The 16,365-nt window shown below is 36.9% G+C and overlaps 1 protein-coding gene across 3 annotated transcripts in view; it reads right to left on the reverse strand.

Moving 5' to 3' along the window:
* MKLN1 (muskelin 1) overlaps positions 1-16,365 on the reverse strand; it is a 370,372-nt gene that overhangs the window by 111,831 nt on the left and 242,176 nt on the right. For all 3 annotated transcript variants that reach the window (XM_058728683.1, XM_058728682.1, XM_058728681.1), the window contains 2 exons: positions 3,881-4,023; positions 2,555-2,643 (listed from right to left, as the gene is read on the reverse strand). In XM_058728683.1, coding sequence (XP_058584666.1) covers positions 2,555-2,643; positions 3,881-4,023 — 232 coding nt within the window. The remainder of the gene's footprint in view (positions 1-2,554; positions 2,644-3,880; positions 4,024-16,365) is intronic.

Consider the following 16,365-nt stretch of genomic DNA (forward strand, 5'->3'; position numbering starts at 1 on the left):
ACAGCTACACATCACAAGTGCTTTTTCAGAATGACCTTTTAAGAAAAGTTATAAACTAAAAATACTAACCTAATAGTTTCACTTTACCTTATTTTCAAACAAAACGTATCAAGAGAATGTTGAAAAGACTAGAAAGCAAACACACAGCTGACCATTACTAACATCTTTTAATAGAAAAGAAATATGAAGTTATCTAAATATTAATATCCTAAATATCATGAGTTAGTAAGTGCCTATAATCACTTGAAAAGCTCAAGTTAACATTTGCCTGAAAACCATGAAACTAACCCAGGGTTAAGTAAAAGGCATCATTATACTCTGTAATTAAAGGCTGACAAAAAAGGCTGGAAAGAAGTCCAATTTCTTGTCTTCGGGCAGCTGAATGTCTAACTCATCCAGAAGAGACCTCTGTTCTACAAATTTTTAAGAAACTATGCAACTTCCCTAAATATTTATTCACACTTCTTCTAATGACAAATACTAGAAGACTGAGAGCTATAGAAGCAGTAGCAGAACATATTTTCCTTAAATGTAAACCAAAGACTGTAGGTATCAGCAAAAAAAGCACAAATAAAGCACATAAAAAAAAGAAATTTCATTTTGTATGACGAAGCAAAATAGAAGCTGAAGAAGTACTTTATAGGAAAATATAAGATATTTCACTACTTGTATATCTGAAATACGTAACTATGCAAGGGCTGTAGGAGTCAGCGGTCCACAAACTGAGGAAACCAGTACTTGGTTAAAAAAAAAAAAAGAAAAAAGGACCAAGAGTTAAACATAGTAAAAAAATTTGCTTCTTCATAAATTCTCACAGGAAAACAGGAAATAGGTTTTTATTTACAATTATTCATTATAATAACAGAAACTATAGTTATAAAAGAAAGTAGCACAGTGGATAGCCCAAATATCTTTTTTAATTAAAAAAATTTTTTTTAATGTTTTTTATTTTTTAGAGAGAGAGAGCGCACACATGAGCAGGGAAGGGCAGAGAGAGAGAGAGAGAGAGAGAGAGAGAGAGAGAGAGAGGGAGAATGTGAAGCAGGCTCCAGGCTCTAAGCTGCCAGCACAGAGCCCGATGAGGGGTTCAAACTCGTGAACTGCAAGATCATGACCTGAGCCAAAGTCAGACGCTTCACTGACTGAGCCACTCAGGGGCCCCTGGATAGCCCAAATATTCCAAGAACAGCTTTCCCTGTAGAGTAATCTTTATTAAGACCTTAATATATTCTTTTTGCCCAATAGAACTATTTGATTCAATGAAATGAACAGGCCACCTCTTGATAGGTTGGCAATGACAATGAGGTACACTACTTGTTCCAAAAGAGGAATTTTTCTCTCTCAAATCAAAACATGAGATTCTAGCTTTTATTACTATTATTCTCTGAAGGATCTAATTCACTCTAATTTTAAGATAATATTGTCATAGTTATGCAACATAGATACAAATTAAAATTGTCAAGTCCTCAACTTTTCTACCTTCTAAATAATAAATCCTAAAGAAAAGCAAAATAACCCTAAAATTAATAATTTTAAGGAAGCATTACAAATACTGTCTTAAGCTAAATAAATACATGCCTAAGGTAGTATTTTTTAAACATTACAATGCACCATATTAGTGGGCCATAAAATTAGTTTAATGAGGAAAAAAAAGACAAAAAACAGAAGAGGAGGGGCACCTGGGTGTCTCAGTCAGTTAAGCGTTAACTCTTGGTTAACTTTTGGTTAACTCTTGGTTTTGGCTTAGGTCATAATCTCACGGCTCCCGACTTTGAGCCCCACATCAGGCCTGCTTGAGATTCTCTGTCTCCCTCTCCCTCTGCCCCTCCCCAACTCACACTGTCTCTTTCTTAAAATAAATAAATAAAGTTAAAAAAAAAAAAAAGCAGAATAGGAAATAGCCATAATATATTGCCTTAAGGGATTCATCAGTATTTAGTTTTAGAATATTATAGCTTTACAACTTGATGAATCCTCTATGAAACAATCAAAGCTGAAACAAGTCACTTATCTCATTAAATCTTTTTTCTTTTAAGTTTATTTATTTATTTTGAGGGGCGGGGGGAGGGACAGAGAGAGAATCCCAAGCAGGCTCCACAACGTCAGCACGGAGCCTGAAGGGGGGCTCAAGTCCACAAACCCTGAGATCATGAACTGAGCCGAAATCAAGAGTTAGACGCTTAACCTACTGAGCCACCCAGGTGCCCCTCTCATTAAACCTTCTAAGAAAACTTTCAAATGAAAAAATATTTGGAAAAGGTCCCACTTGAAATAATTGTCATTTAGTTATAGATGTATAAAGTCAGGATCAGAAAACTTTTTCTGCAAAAGGCCAAGCAATAAACATTTTGTCTCTTGCAACTATTCAACTATGCCTTTGTTGCGCAAAAGCAAGATACAGACTTATATAACCAGTGAATAACAAGTGTGGCAGTGTTCTCAAAATGTTTTAAAAAACAGGAGTCCTGAAGGATTCAGCTCAGCCCACAGGCTGTAGTTTGCTGACTGATGGTATGAAGAATTTATTTCTATTTCAGAATGCTGAAAACCTTACCTATTTTAATGAAACGACAAGGGAACATCTGTTCATCAATTTTATGCTTCAAGGTGAATGTTTCTTTGTTATAATCATTCTTTAAGCCACTGTGAATAAAAATAAGGTTATCAAATCTGACTTTATAATTTAGTAAACACACTAAAACAAGTTCAGATCTTAAGGTTAAACAAAATACATGACCAAGACAATGTAAAGTAGTAGTTGAACATGAGAATAAAACTTGTACATTCACATCAACTGCATTGTAACTGTGTTCTCTTAGTTATATAAAAGTTGATGAAAAATGGTCAGTGTTAATTAAAGGATGTGGCTACAGTGCAGGGAAATGTGTGATAGGACCTAGTATTCTTAGTGTGTAACTGAAAATGACATAAAATATGTAAGCAGTAAGAAAAAAATTAAAAATAATCACACTCACATCTGTCAACTTAGAGCCAAATATTAGAAAATTCTGATTAAGATGCCAATAATGTTCCTTTTATAGCTCAACAAATTTTCAAAGACAACCTTACTCCATTAGTTTAATAGCATCCACTTCACCCTAAATAAAAATAAATCCACATCACCTAATATAAACAACTAGGATTGAAACACAAGTATTTATGGGAAAGTCACTTACCTTCAGGTTGCCTTATGTCCTAAAACACTTTCATGACTTAAATCAAATGCAGTATAGACGTAATATTTACTCATATAAAATGCTGTGCTGATGGGACATACTATATCATAAATACATTCTAAAACAATATGGCTTTATTTGCCCACTCTACTGGCTATCTGATTTTTCATGATCTATGGGGCAAATTAATACTTTCATTCCTCGTGGTCTATGTTGTGAAAACTCATATTTACTGAGCTCCTTCCAAGTGGCAGGTACTGTGCTAGTCTTATACCTTTTCTCTTTCTAGTCTCTAATTTTTACTAAATGACCAAAATATTATTTCTGGATTAGGGCAATTGATCTTAATGTTTTGGATAGAGTCTATAATTTTTATAGCAAAGATTTTTATTAACGCTGAAAATACTACTGAGGTCATTTACAGTTCAAAAATAAGACTGAAAAATAAGCAGGAAAAAAGAAACCCAAATTTTATTCTTTCTTTTTTAGTAACAATATTTAGTAGTGGCTGTTGGTTAAAAAAAAAAAAAAGCTAACTCAAGCCACAATATTAAAATAAGGCACTAGAAATACAATAGTAGAAATATTCTTTTCTCCCTTGAAAGAAAAAAATCAAACCATGCAGATTTAGCCACAAAGAGACAAAACTAAGACGACAACTTGTTTAAAAAGACAACTCTTTCTTCCCCATAATCATAACTCACCTGGACAACAACTCTGTCATATTTTCTTCATTCATTCCACCGAAGACTTTAAATTTCTTCAAATTGCAGACATGAGTTTTCTCATATTTTCCAAATGTGATGTTCTGGACTATAGCAGGCCTTTCAAGTTTCAGAATCAAGTACTAAAAAAAATAAAAAAAAAAACTAAGCAAGTTATATCCCCCTTTGTTTAGAAGTTAGACAACTTTAGAAGTGAAACCTTTGGACAGTTAGCAGAAGAATGTGTAACACCCGTCCCACCCATCCTGCACTGATAGACTGTGTTTTTAAAGCTAAAGAAGAGAATTCAACAGCCCTGTAGAGGCTACCATACCACCACTTTCTCCCAGCAAACTACATCATCCTGAACACTGTAGATGAAGGGGGGGAGAAAACGACTAGTAAGCTAACTTCTAATCAAGGCATGCCATTCAGTAAAAGATATACAGACTAAGAATCACCAAATAAAACAAGATTAGATTGCAAAAGCAGCAATCACATTTTCTCATCAACTATATTCTGAGTGGTAAAATGTTAAACCTAAAAACAAACTTAGGGGTACCTGGGTGGCTCAGTCAGTTAAGCGTCAGACTTTGGCTCAGGTCATGATCTTTGGGTTTGTGAGTCTGAGCCCTGTGTCGGGCTCTGTGCTGACGGCTCAGAGCCTGGAGCCTGCTTCAGATTCGGTGTCTCCCTCTCTCTCTGCCCCTCCCACGCTCTGTCTCTGTCTCTCAATAATAAATAAACGTTAAAAAAAATAAAATAAATTAAATTAAAAAATAAACTTAAGAGATTTACTAACCACCCCTGCCAATTTTTAAAAATTAAAAAACCTGGACCTACTGTAGATATGTCTAATGTAGCTCAAGATTTCCTGTTATACACTAAATAAAATGGAGTCAATTAGGGAATACATTTTACATTACGTAGATTGTTTCATTTATAAAAATCAAGAAGGAAACTACTACTGGTTGAGTATATGGAGAAAGAAGTGTTCAGGAAAATGATTCAGATGGTTTTTGCAGTGGCTTCATGCTAATAACGGGTAATACAGGTGACAAATGTAGAAGAGCAAAATTGGTCGTTGGTCCTACTTCCTACCATGCGCAGAAAATGAACTCAGAATGGATCAAAACCGATCCAAAATCAGTCCTTTAGAATCAAAGATCTAAATGGAAGAGCTAAAACTATAAAGTTCTTAGATGCAAATAGAGGTAAATATGAGATTCTGGATTTGGCAGTGATTTCTTAGATACGATATCAAAAGCACAAGCAACAAAATCTAAAATAAATTGCCCTTCGTTAAAATTAAAACTTTTGTGCATCAAAGGATACTACCAATGAAGTGAAAATATAACCTACTGAATTGGAGATACTCCTCCATTGCTTATCTGTTCTCTAGCATACAGTTGGTTGTATCCTTAAGAAACTTTGAATTAACAAAAATCATATTACCATACCTATTACTTTGATATGGATAAAAAGAATAGCAATCTTAAGTTTTCTGTGGCAATTTTGATAATAAATTTGAATCGCTACCTAAAATGTGAACAATTTATAAACAGTTGTTACGGTGTAGTGGTTAAAGCCTTGACTTCGCAGTCAGTGAATCAGTAGAGAGGCTTTTAACTTGAAATAACAGAAGGTCCTATTATAGTGGGTTCAAACAAATCAAATCCCTCCTTCCCCTCTCCCCCAAAACTAGAGTTAGACAGCTTCTGGTGAAAGTTGAGTGGCTCACAATTGGCTGACTCTGAGATGCTCTTGATTTGTTTTTAAAATTTATTTAAATCAAAGTTAATTAACATAGTGCAATAATGGTTTCAGGTGTAGAATTTAGTGATTCATCATTTTCATATAACACCCAGTGCTCATCCCATCAAGTTCCCTCTGTGGTACCCATCACCCATTTATCCCATCCCCCACCCACCTCCCCTGCAGCAACCCTTAGTTGATTTTTTTGTTCATGATTGCACAGTGGTTGTTTCAGTTTCAGATAGCAAAGAGGTAGCTTTTTTTTTTTTTTAAAGCAAAACTGTAACCCCACAGTAAACTTCTGCTTACATCTCAGAATTTTGTCATGTATCTACCTTTGGCAGGAAGGTGGCTAGGAAAAACTGGGTTGAAAATGGTGGTTGGGTCAGCCAACCAACAATATCAACCAGACTGATTTTTAAAGTCACATCTGTCCGTGATTAGTGTTGTAATGATGGTTAAGGTAATTAGCCTTTCTAAGCCAAAATTTCCTCATCTTTAAGATAAGGATAAAGAGGATACTTATTATTATTATTATTATTATTAAGATACTACTTCTATTTCTCTTATTCCTACTAAAATGAGAATGCATGTAAAAATCTGAGCAATGTGCCAGACAAGGGAGTTTAGTGCTCACAAAATGTTAACTCTGATTTTATCATCATCATTATCATCATAATCTTTCATGTCAACATCAGCTTCATTCTTTTGTGGAGGTAAAATTGACATTACATAAAATTGGTCATTTTAAAATGTGCATGTTAGTGGCATTTAGTACATTCACAGTATTGTGCAACTATTCTATCTATCTAGTTCCAAGGTATTTTTATCACTCCATAAGGACGCCTGATAGTGTCTCCTGTTTCCCTTAACCCAGCTCCTGGCAATTACTAATCTGGTTTCTGCCTTTGTGAATTTACCTGTCCTGGATATTTTGTATAAATGGAATCCTATAATACATAACCTCCTATATCTGACTTCTTTCCCTTAGCACGTTTTTGAGGTTCATCCATGTTGTAGCATGTAACAGTACTCCATTCCTTTTTATGACTGAAGAGTATTCCATTTTATAGAAATGCTTCATTTTGTTAATCCATTTATCAGTTGATGGGCATTTAGGGTTGTTTCTATTTTGGCCATTGTGAGTAGTACTGCTCTGAACATATGTGTACAAGTGTTTGGATACGTTTTCTCATTTCTTTGGAGTATACACGTAGGAGTAGACCTTCTGGGTCGTATAGTAATTCTGTGTTTAACTTTTTGAGGAACTGCCAAACTATGTTCTGTATCATCTGCACCATTTTCATTTCCACCAGCAATGTCTGAGAGAGTTCCCTTTTCTCTATGTCCTCACCAACCATCATTATTTTCTGGGTTTTTTTGTTTGTTTGTTTGTTTGTTTTTGGTTTTGTTTTTTAATTATAGACGTCTTAGTGTGGTGTGAAGTTGTATTTCTTGGTGGTTTGAATTTGCATTTCCCTGATGATTAGTGATACATCTTTCTATGTGCCTGTTGGTCTTTTATCTTCCTTGGGAAAAAGGCTGTTGAGGTCCTTTGCCATTTTCAAATTAGGTTGTCTTTTTTGTTGTTGAGTTGTAAGAATTCTTTATATTTCTGGATACTAACCCTTATTTGCAAATAATTTATTATTTGCAAATATTTGCTCCCATTCAGTAGGTTATATTTTCACTTCATTGGTAGTATCCTTTGATGCACAAAAGTTTTAATTTTAACGAAGGGCAATTTATTTTAGATTTTGTTGCTTGTGCTTTTGATATCGTATCTAAGAAATCACTGCCAAATCCAGAATCTCATATTTACCTCTATTTGCATCTAAGAACTTTATAGTTTTAGCTCTTCCATTTAGATCTTTGATTCTAAAGGACTGATTTTGGATCGGTTTTGATCCATTCTGAGTTCATTTTCTGCGCATGGTAGGAAGTAGGACCAACGACCAATTTTGCTCTTCTACATTTGTCACCTGTATTACCCGTTATTAGCATGAAGCCACTGCAAAAACCATCTGAATCATTTTCCTGAACACTTCTTTCTCCATATACTCAACCAGTAGTAGTTTCCTTCTTGATTTTTATAAATGAACAATCTACGTAATGTAAAATGTGCTCCCTAATTAACTGACCCCATCTCCATCTTTCTCATTAACCCACACTCCCTCTCATTCCTGTCTCCTCCTTTCTCTAGTCATCCTTTAAAGTCTCAGTTTAGATGTCAGCCTCCCCTGACAGCTGGTTAGGTACAATGTTGTAACTAATATTAAAAATGAGTTTTTATACATCTGTTGTGCACCATCCATCACTCCATATATGATACCCCGAAATCCAGCAGGAAGTTGTTACATATACATAATTTTATTAATAACCAAATCGAATTTTTGTTATTAAAAAGTTACGTAAATAGGGGTCCCTGGGTGGCTCAGTCGGTTAAGCTCCCAACTCTTGATTTCTGCTCAGGTCATGATCTCACAGTCATGGGATCGGGCCCTGCACTGGGCTCTGCATTGAGCATGGAGCCTGCTTAGGATTCTCTCTCTAACACCTTCCATGCTTGCTTGCTCCTCCACCCCACCCCCAAAAGTTGCTTAAGGAAAATTTAAACTCTCTAATCGGAAGCAAACCATAATAATTTGATAGAAACCCTTCTTAGGTAAAAATTTTAATGTTTGGGGCACCTGGCTGCCTCAGTCAGGACAGCATGCAACTCTTAATCTCAGAGTTGTGATTTCAAGCCCCACGTTAGGTATGGAGACAATTAAAAAACAAAAAACAAAAAACAAAAAACTGAAGCAACCTAAATGCTCTGGGAAATTAGTTAAGCTTAATAAAATATTTTTTGAAATTTTAATTTTCAATCACATTTGGCTTTATTCATAATGAAATAATAATTCCCATTTTCCAACTCTTGAATATAAATGCTGAGTAGTGCTACTATTAAACAATGTTGTCCTATAGTTAAATAGGTTTTCATTAGTTTTAATTTGGAGAAATAACTGCTGTAGATATAGCAATACAAACTAAAAAAATTTTTAAAAATTGAAGTTCATTAAGAACAAACATTTTAGAAAAACTACTTTAGAACCTATTAGAGGGGGCAAGAGGGGGCTGCCCCAAGATGGGCCACTATGGCATAAAGATTATTTCAAGTTAAAAGTAATCAAAACCTGGGGTGCCTGGATGGCTCAGTCAGTTAAGCCATCTGACTCTTGATCTGGATTCTGGTCATGATCTCAGAGTTTGTAAGACAGAGCCCTGTGTCAGGCTCTGCGCTGATAGCTCAGGGCCTGCTTGGGATTCTGTCTCTCCCTCTCTCTCCCCCTCCCTGCTTGCTCTCTTTCTCAAAATAAATAAACTTTAAAAAAAAGTAATCAAAACCCAGCAGATACAGGAAAGGCTCTCTATCTCCCCCTCACCTGCCAAAATTTACATTGGAAAGGAGCACCTGTACCAGGAAGAGAGAGCTATTAACAGAAACTCTCCTTTACCTAAGGAATTTATCTGCATAACAGGACAATCTTGTTCTTCCAAACGTCTCTTTTTCTAAGGTCTCCCCATTATATCCTCAGGCCCTACCCCTCGCCTCAGCTCATATAAGCTTCCTGTTGCCTGTCTTTGGAATTTCATGTCTGTGTGGATGCCCCACATGTATACCTATTAAATTTTATTTTCTCCTGTTAATCTGTCTCATGGCAATTTGATTCCAAGTCCAGTTAGAAGAACCACAGGGCAGAGGAAGGTCTTCCTCCCTGATACTATATATCAACCTTTGAATTGTGAGTATATAAATATTAATACATTAATTTTATAATAAAACATAATGTACCACAATCTCTTTTCCAAAAGGGAGGGCACACCAAAAATTCAGCCACAGAATTAAGCAAGCAATGAAAAAAAAAAAATTTTAATGTTTAAAACTTGTTCACAATTTCAAACTTAAGAGATTTTTTCAATGTGAGAAAGGTGATTTTAAAAATCATTTTTAATCAGGGGCACCTGGGTGGCTCAGTCAGCTAGGCATCCGACTTTGGCTCTGGTCATGACCTCATAGTTTGTGAGTTCAAGCCCCACACTGGGCTCTGTGCTGTCAGTTCAGAGCCTGCTTCAGATCCTCTGTCTCCCTCTCTCTCTGCCCCTCTCCTGCCTATTCTCTCCTCTCTCTCTCAAAAAGAAACATCTAAAAAAATGATTAAAAAAATAAAGAAGAATTGCTGAATCAAATATTTGTGTACATCTAACATACTTATATTTTTATTTCTAAGAGGCAGAGCCCTACGAAGAACTGAGTAAGACAAATGTACTCTCCATATCGAGAGCCTTTGCCAGATTATATTTCAAAGACTGTAATAATTCAGATTTTCAATTTCAGATTTTCAAATGTATAGGTACCCTTCTTCTCAAATTCCTGCAACAATGAGTGTTATCATTCTTTGAATTATCTCTATAGACATTTTAAATGATCTATTAGCTAAAAAAGAAAAACACTATAAAACTCGATATGACATGAAAAGGAAATATCTGAAGGCACAGAATACCAGAGTGAACAGAAGCAACCTCTGGGGGAAGTGCATGCTCGCTGACGAAGGGCAGCCAGTAAGCTGTAAAGCAGGTCCTAGCTCCAAAGCTTTTAGGGTGCAGCTAAGTGCACTCTTAGAGCAGACACAGCAGCAGTCAGTAAGTAAAGAAACCAGGAAAGTAAAGTTGGGGACCCATGAAAGTTGAAGAAAGTGGCATTTCAAGGTTCTCCAGAAAAACAAAACAGAAACAGGAGGCTGAGAAATCCCATAATATGTGATCTGCAAGCTGGAGAACCAGGTAAGGGAATCCTCCAACCCCAGGCAAACCTTGGGATAACTGCAGTCCTGGCCTACACCTTGAGTGGAGCCTTGAGCCAGAACCACCCAGCAACGTCACTCTCAGATTCCTGACCCTGAGTAACAGTGTGAAATAATAAATGCTTGTTTCTAACTGCTAAGTTTGGGGTAACTTATTACACAGCAATAGATAATACAGCATCCAAGGCCAAAATAAATATTAACAGTTCCATTTATTAAGTAAAGTCCAAACAGCTTAATAAGTGTTTATGTACTGACAACTTAGTAGCCATTTGAAAAACAGACATAAATTAATACAAAAATATTTGTATTTCATTCCTAGATAAATACAAGTACCTACTAATGTGCTTTGTGTGCCTGCTGGACAGCACACAACGACGCAAACATTTGAATTAGACTAGAATCTATCTACCACTCATATTTCCTAAACCACATTGATTTTCTATGTAATAATTGTTTGTTTGTTTGTTTTATCACAGCAAATGAAATTCTCAGCCAACACAGAATTTTGCCATGGCACCACTGAAAGGGAAATACAGAAATTAGTAAGACAGAATGCTACTTTTCAAAGATCTTACTTACAATCTAATGAAGAAAATACACACTAACAACTAACCACAACACAAAGTAGAATGAAAGGATTTGAAAAATTTGAAAAAAGGAAAAAAGGATTTGACATTAACTAGTAATAGAGTAATATTTCCATTTACCCATCACCTTCAGAAAATGAGGCTTCCAAATAATACAAAATATAAAATTTGGAAATCTAGAAATAAAACACTTTTTGGATAACCCTAAAACCTTATTTTTATTGACGAAGAAATACAATCCTAGAGACATGAACTCTCTGACTTCAAATTACATAGAGTCAATGGTAGATTACTTACAACAATATGAGATAGAGACAGAAGGGATATAAAACATAGTTAAGGGGTGCCTGGGTGGCTCAGCTAGTTAAGCGTCTCTTTAAAAAATTTTATTTTTATTTATTTATTTATTTTTTTTTACCATTTATTCAGTTTTGAGAGACAGAGTGTGAGTGGGACAGGGGCAGTGAGAAAGGGAGACACAGAATCTGAAGCAGGCTCTGAGCTGTCAGCACAGAGCCTGACGCAGGGCTCAAACTCACAAACTGAGATCATGACCTGAGCCGAGTAGGAAGCTTAATCGACAGAGCCACCCAGGCACCCCCATGTCTGACTCTTATTCTCAGCTCAGGTCATGATCTCACGATTCACAGGTTAAAGATCTGAGTAGGGCTCAGGGCTCACAGCGCAGACCCTCCTTGGGATATTCATTCATATTCTCTCTCTCTCTCTCTCTCTCTCTCTCTCTCTCTCTCTCTCTCCCCCCCCCTCCCTCCCTCCTCCTTCACTCACGCGTATGTGTCCACTCTCTCAAAATAAACATATAAAAAATATTTAAAACATATTTGAGAAATATAAAAGCAGTAATTTCCCCTACCTTTTCTTCCTTGTCAAAAATAACACCCACTCAGAAAAGAAAAGAGAGGCAATACTCATTTTTTGCATTTGGTTACTTGTTAGCAGAAGGCTTAAAAATGTATACATATGATCTTACATTTTTCAAAGTGTTTTCACAAGCAATTTTCATCATCTGGACAACTACCACCAAGTCAAAAGCTACCAAAATCTCTGGCCTGGATTATTGCAATAGCACTTTTTACCTCTGAATATATTATTTAGTGTATTGTCTTTCTCCTCAAGAAATAAGCTCCATGAGAGCAGAAATTTTTGTTGTGTCCTGCTTAGACCTCACTGATTTTCCTTAGTGATAAACCCCAAACACCTACAACACAGTCTGACGTATTTATAGCAGCCAATAAATCTGTACCTACTGAATTCAATGAATGAAAGCTACAGACAAAAGGTGAGAAGGTACTGCACACATAATTCCTGGTCCCTGTTGTACACAAACCTACCTCTCAGATATTCAATCAAACACTAACCTCGTGAAAGTAGTACGGATAGATGTAATTATGTTTCCAGATCAGTTCGTTTTAATTAAAACAGAGATTATCTGGGTGGGCCCACCTAATCGTGTGTCCTTTAACTCTGAGTTTAGAGATCAGAGACAAGAAGTCAGAAATTCAAAGCACAAGAAGGAATCGATGCACCATTGCTCGTTTGAAAATGAAGGGGGGCATGTGGTAAGGCATGTGGGCATGGTCTAAGAACTAAGAATAGCTCTTAATTTATAGCCAGCAAGAAAACAAGGACTTCAGTCCTATAACCACAAGAAACTGAATTTTAACAACAAAGCTCACTGTCTTCAGGGCCAGCAGATGAGAACCTAACCAATATCTGGATTTCAGCCTTATGATACTCTGAAGAAAGAATCCCACCTGGGGGATTGTAACCTAGGAAGTGGCTTTAAACTAAATCTGTGATTCGTTATAGAGCAATACCAAAATAATAATAGAGGGACCCACCATAATGAGGACAATGTTAAAATCACAAAACCACATAAAGCTTTAAGATTTAGAGTCAAATTCATTAGAATTAGAATCAAAGTTCCATTCAGGGACACCTGGGTGGCTCAGTTGGTTAAGCTTGGACTCTTGATCTCAGCTCAGGTCATGATCTCACAGTTGGTGAGATTGAGCCCTGCGTAGGGCTCTGTGCTGACAGCATGGAGCCTGCTTGGGATTCTCTCTCTCTTCCCCTCTCTCTGGCCCTCCTCAGCTCACACACCCATGCTCGCTCATTTATTTTCATAAATAAATATTTAAAAAACGTTTTTTAAAAAAGAATAAAGGGTAAAAAGTTTAATTGGGGTCCTTTCTGGCAAAGCTTCAATGGATAGAGAAATGAGGACAAGAATGAAAACCATTTTTATTCCAGTAAGTAAAATTGAGGAAGGTATGCAATATCTACTGAAATATACACTCTAAATATAGATTATTATCTATTTTTCCAATAAAGACCCCTAAATGTTACACTTTTGTTTTTCTTTTTTTACACTTTTGTTTTTCTATTTGTTAGATTTTTCTATCTTTTCCATCACGACACTTTGTCAGTTGTTCTGTTTGTCAGCTTGCTGTTAATGTGCCTATATTTTATAGCTGTGCCTCCATACACAAAGTTGCATCCAGTTGCTGAAAAGTGAAGAAGTAACTAACTAAACAGAGTAACTTTTTTTTTTAATTTTTTTTTTAGGTATTTTATTTTATTTCCAATATATGAAATTTATTGTCAAATTGGTTTCCATACAACACCCAGTGCTCATCCCAAAAGGTGCCCTCCTCAATACCCATCACCCACCCTCCCCTCCCTCCCACCCCCATCAACCCTCAGTTTGTTCTCAGTTTTTAAGAGTCTTCTTATGCTTTGGCTCTCTCCCACTCTAACCTCTTTTTTTTTTTTTTTTTTTTCCTTCCCCTCTCCCATGGGTTTCTGTTAAGTTTCTCAGGATCCACATAAGAGGGAAAACATATGGTATCTGTCTTTCTCTGTATGGCTTATTTCACTTAGCATCACACTCTCCAGTTCCATCCATGTTGCTACAAAGGGCCATATTTCGTTCTTTCTCATTGCCACGTAGTACTCCATTGTGTATATAAACCACAATTTCTTTATCCATTCATCAGTTGATGGACATTTAGGCTCTTTCCATAATTTGGCTATTGCTGAGAGCGCTGCTATAAACATTGGGGTACAAGTGCCCCTATGCATCAGCACTCCTGTATCCCTTGGGTAAATTCCTAGCAGTGCTATTGCTGGGTCATAGGGTAGGTCTATTTTTAATTTTCTGAGGAACCTCCACACTGTTTTTCAGAGTGGCTGCACCAGTTTGCATTCTCACCAACAGTTCAAGAGGGTTCCCCTTTCTCCACATCCTCTCTGGCATCTATAGTCTCCTGATTTGTTCATTTTGGCCACTCTGACTGGCGTGAGGTGGTGTCTGAGTGTGGTTTTGATTTGTATTTCCCTGATGAGGAGCGACGTTGAGCATCTTTTCATGTGCCTGTTGGCCATCCGGATGTCTTCTTTAGAGAAGTGTCTGTTCATGTTTTCTGCCCATTTCTTCACTGGATTATTTGTTTTTCAGGTGTGGAGTTTGGTGAGCTCTTTATAGATTTTGGATACTAGCCCTTTGTCCGATATGTCATTTGCAAATATCTTTTCCCATTCCATTGGTTACCTTTTAGTTTTGTTGGTTGTTTCCTTTGCTGTGCAGAAGCTTTTTATCTTCATAAGGTCCCAGTAGTTCATTTTTGCTTTTAATTCCCTTGCCTTTGGGGATGTGTCAAGTAAGAAATTGCTACAACTGAGGTCAGAGAGGTCTTTTCCTGCTTTCTCCTCTAGGGTTTTGATGGTTTCCTGTCTCACATTCAGGTCCTTTATCCATTTTGAGTTTATTTCTGCGAATGGTGTGAGAAAGCGGTCTAGTTTCAACCTTCTGCGTGTTGCTGTCCAGTTCTCCCAGCACCATTTGTTAAAGAGACTGTCTTTTTTCCATTGGATGTTCTTTTCTGCTTTGTCAAAGATGAGTTGGCCATACGTTTGTGGGTCTAGTTCTGGGGTTTCTATTCTATTCCATTGGTCTATGTGTCTGTTTTTGTGCCAATACCATGCTGTCTTGATGATGACAGCTTTGTAGTAGAGGCTAAAGTCTGGGATTGTGATGCCTCCTGCTTTGGTCTTCTTCAAAATTACTTTGGCTATTCGGGGCCTTTTGTGGTTCCATATGAATTTTAGGATTGCTTGTTCTAGCTTCGAGAAGAATGCTGGTGCAATTTTGATTGGGATTGCATTGAATGTGTAGATAGCTTTGGGTAGTATTGACATTTTGACAATATTTATTCTTCCAATCCATGAGTGCAGAATGTTTTTCCATTTCTTTATATCTTCTTCAATGTCCTTCATAAGCTTTCTATAGTTTTTGGCATACAGATCTTTTACATCTTTGGTTAGATTTACTCCTAGGTATTTTATGCTTCTTGGTGCAATTGTGAATGGGATCAGTTTCTTTATTTGTCTTTCTGTTGCATCGTTAGTGTATAAGAATGCAACTGATTTCTGTACACTGATTTTGTATCCTGCAACTTTGCTGAATTCACGTATGAGTTCTAGCAGACTTTTGGTGGAGTCTGTCGGATTTTCCACGTATAATATCATGTCATCTGCAAAAAGTGAAAGCTTATGGGGCGCCTGGGTGGCGCAGTCGGTTAAGCGTCCGACTTCAGCCAGGTCACGATCTCGCGGTCCGTGAGTTCGAGCCCCGCGTCAGGCTCTGGGCTGATGGCTCGGAGCCTGAAGCCTGTTTCCGATTCTGTGTCTCCCTCTCTCTGCCCCTCCCCCGTTCATGCTCTGTCTCTCTCTGTCCCAAAAAAAATAAATAAAAAACGTTGAAAAAAAAAATTAAAAAAAAAAAAAAAAAAAAAAAGTGAAAGCTTAACTTCATCCTTGCCAATTTTGATGCCTTTGATTTCCTTCTGTTGTCTGACTGCTGATGCTAGAACTTCCAACACTATGTTAAACAACAGCGGTGAGGGGCGCCTGGGTGGCTTGGTCGGTTAAGCATCCGACTTCGGCTCAGGTCATGATCTCACGGTCCGTGGGTTCGAGCCCTGCGTCGGGCTCTGTGCTAACAGCTCGGAGCCTGGAGCCTGTTTCAGATTCTGTGTCTCCCTCTCTCTCTGCTCCTCCCCTGCTCATGCTCTGTCTCTCTCTGTCTCAAAAATAAATAAACGTTAAAAAAAAAAAAAAAATTAAAAAAAAAAAAAAAAAAAAAAAAAACAACAGCGGTGAGAGTGGACATCCCTGTCATGTTCCTGATCTCAGGGAAAAAGCTCTCAGTTTTTGCCCATTGAGGATGATGTTAGCTGTGGGCTTTTCATAAATGGCTTTTATGATCTTT

The sequence above is a fragment of the Neofelis nebulosa genome, chromosome 4 (genome assembly GCF_028018385.1).
Source record: "Neofelis nebulosa isolate mNeoNeb1 chromosome 4, mNeoNeb1.pri, whole genome shotgun sequence".
NCBI lineage: Eukaryota > Metazoa > Chordata > Mammalia > Carnivora > Felidae > Neofelis > Neofelis nebulosa.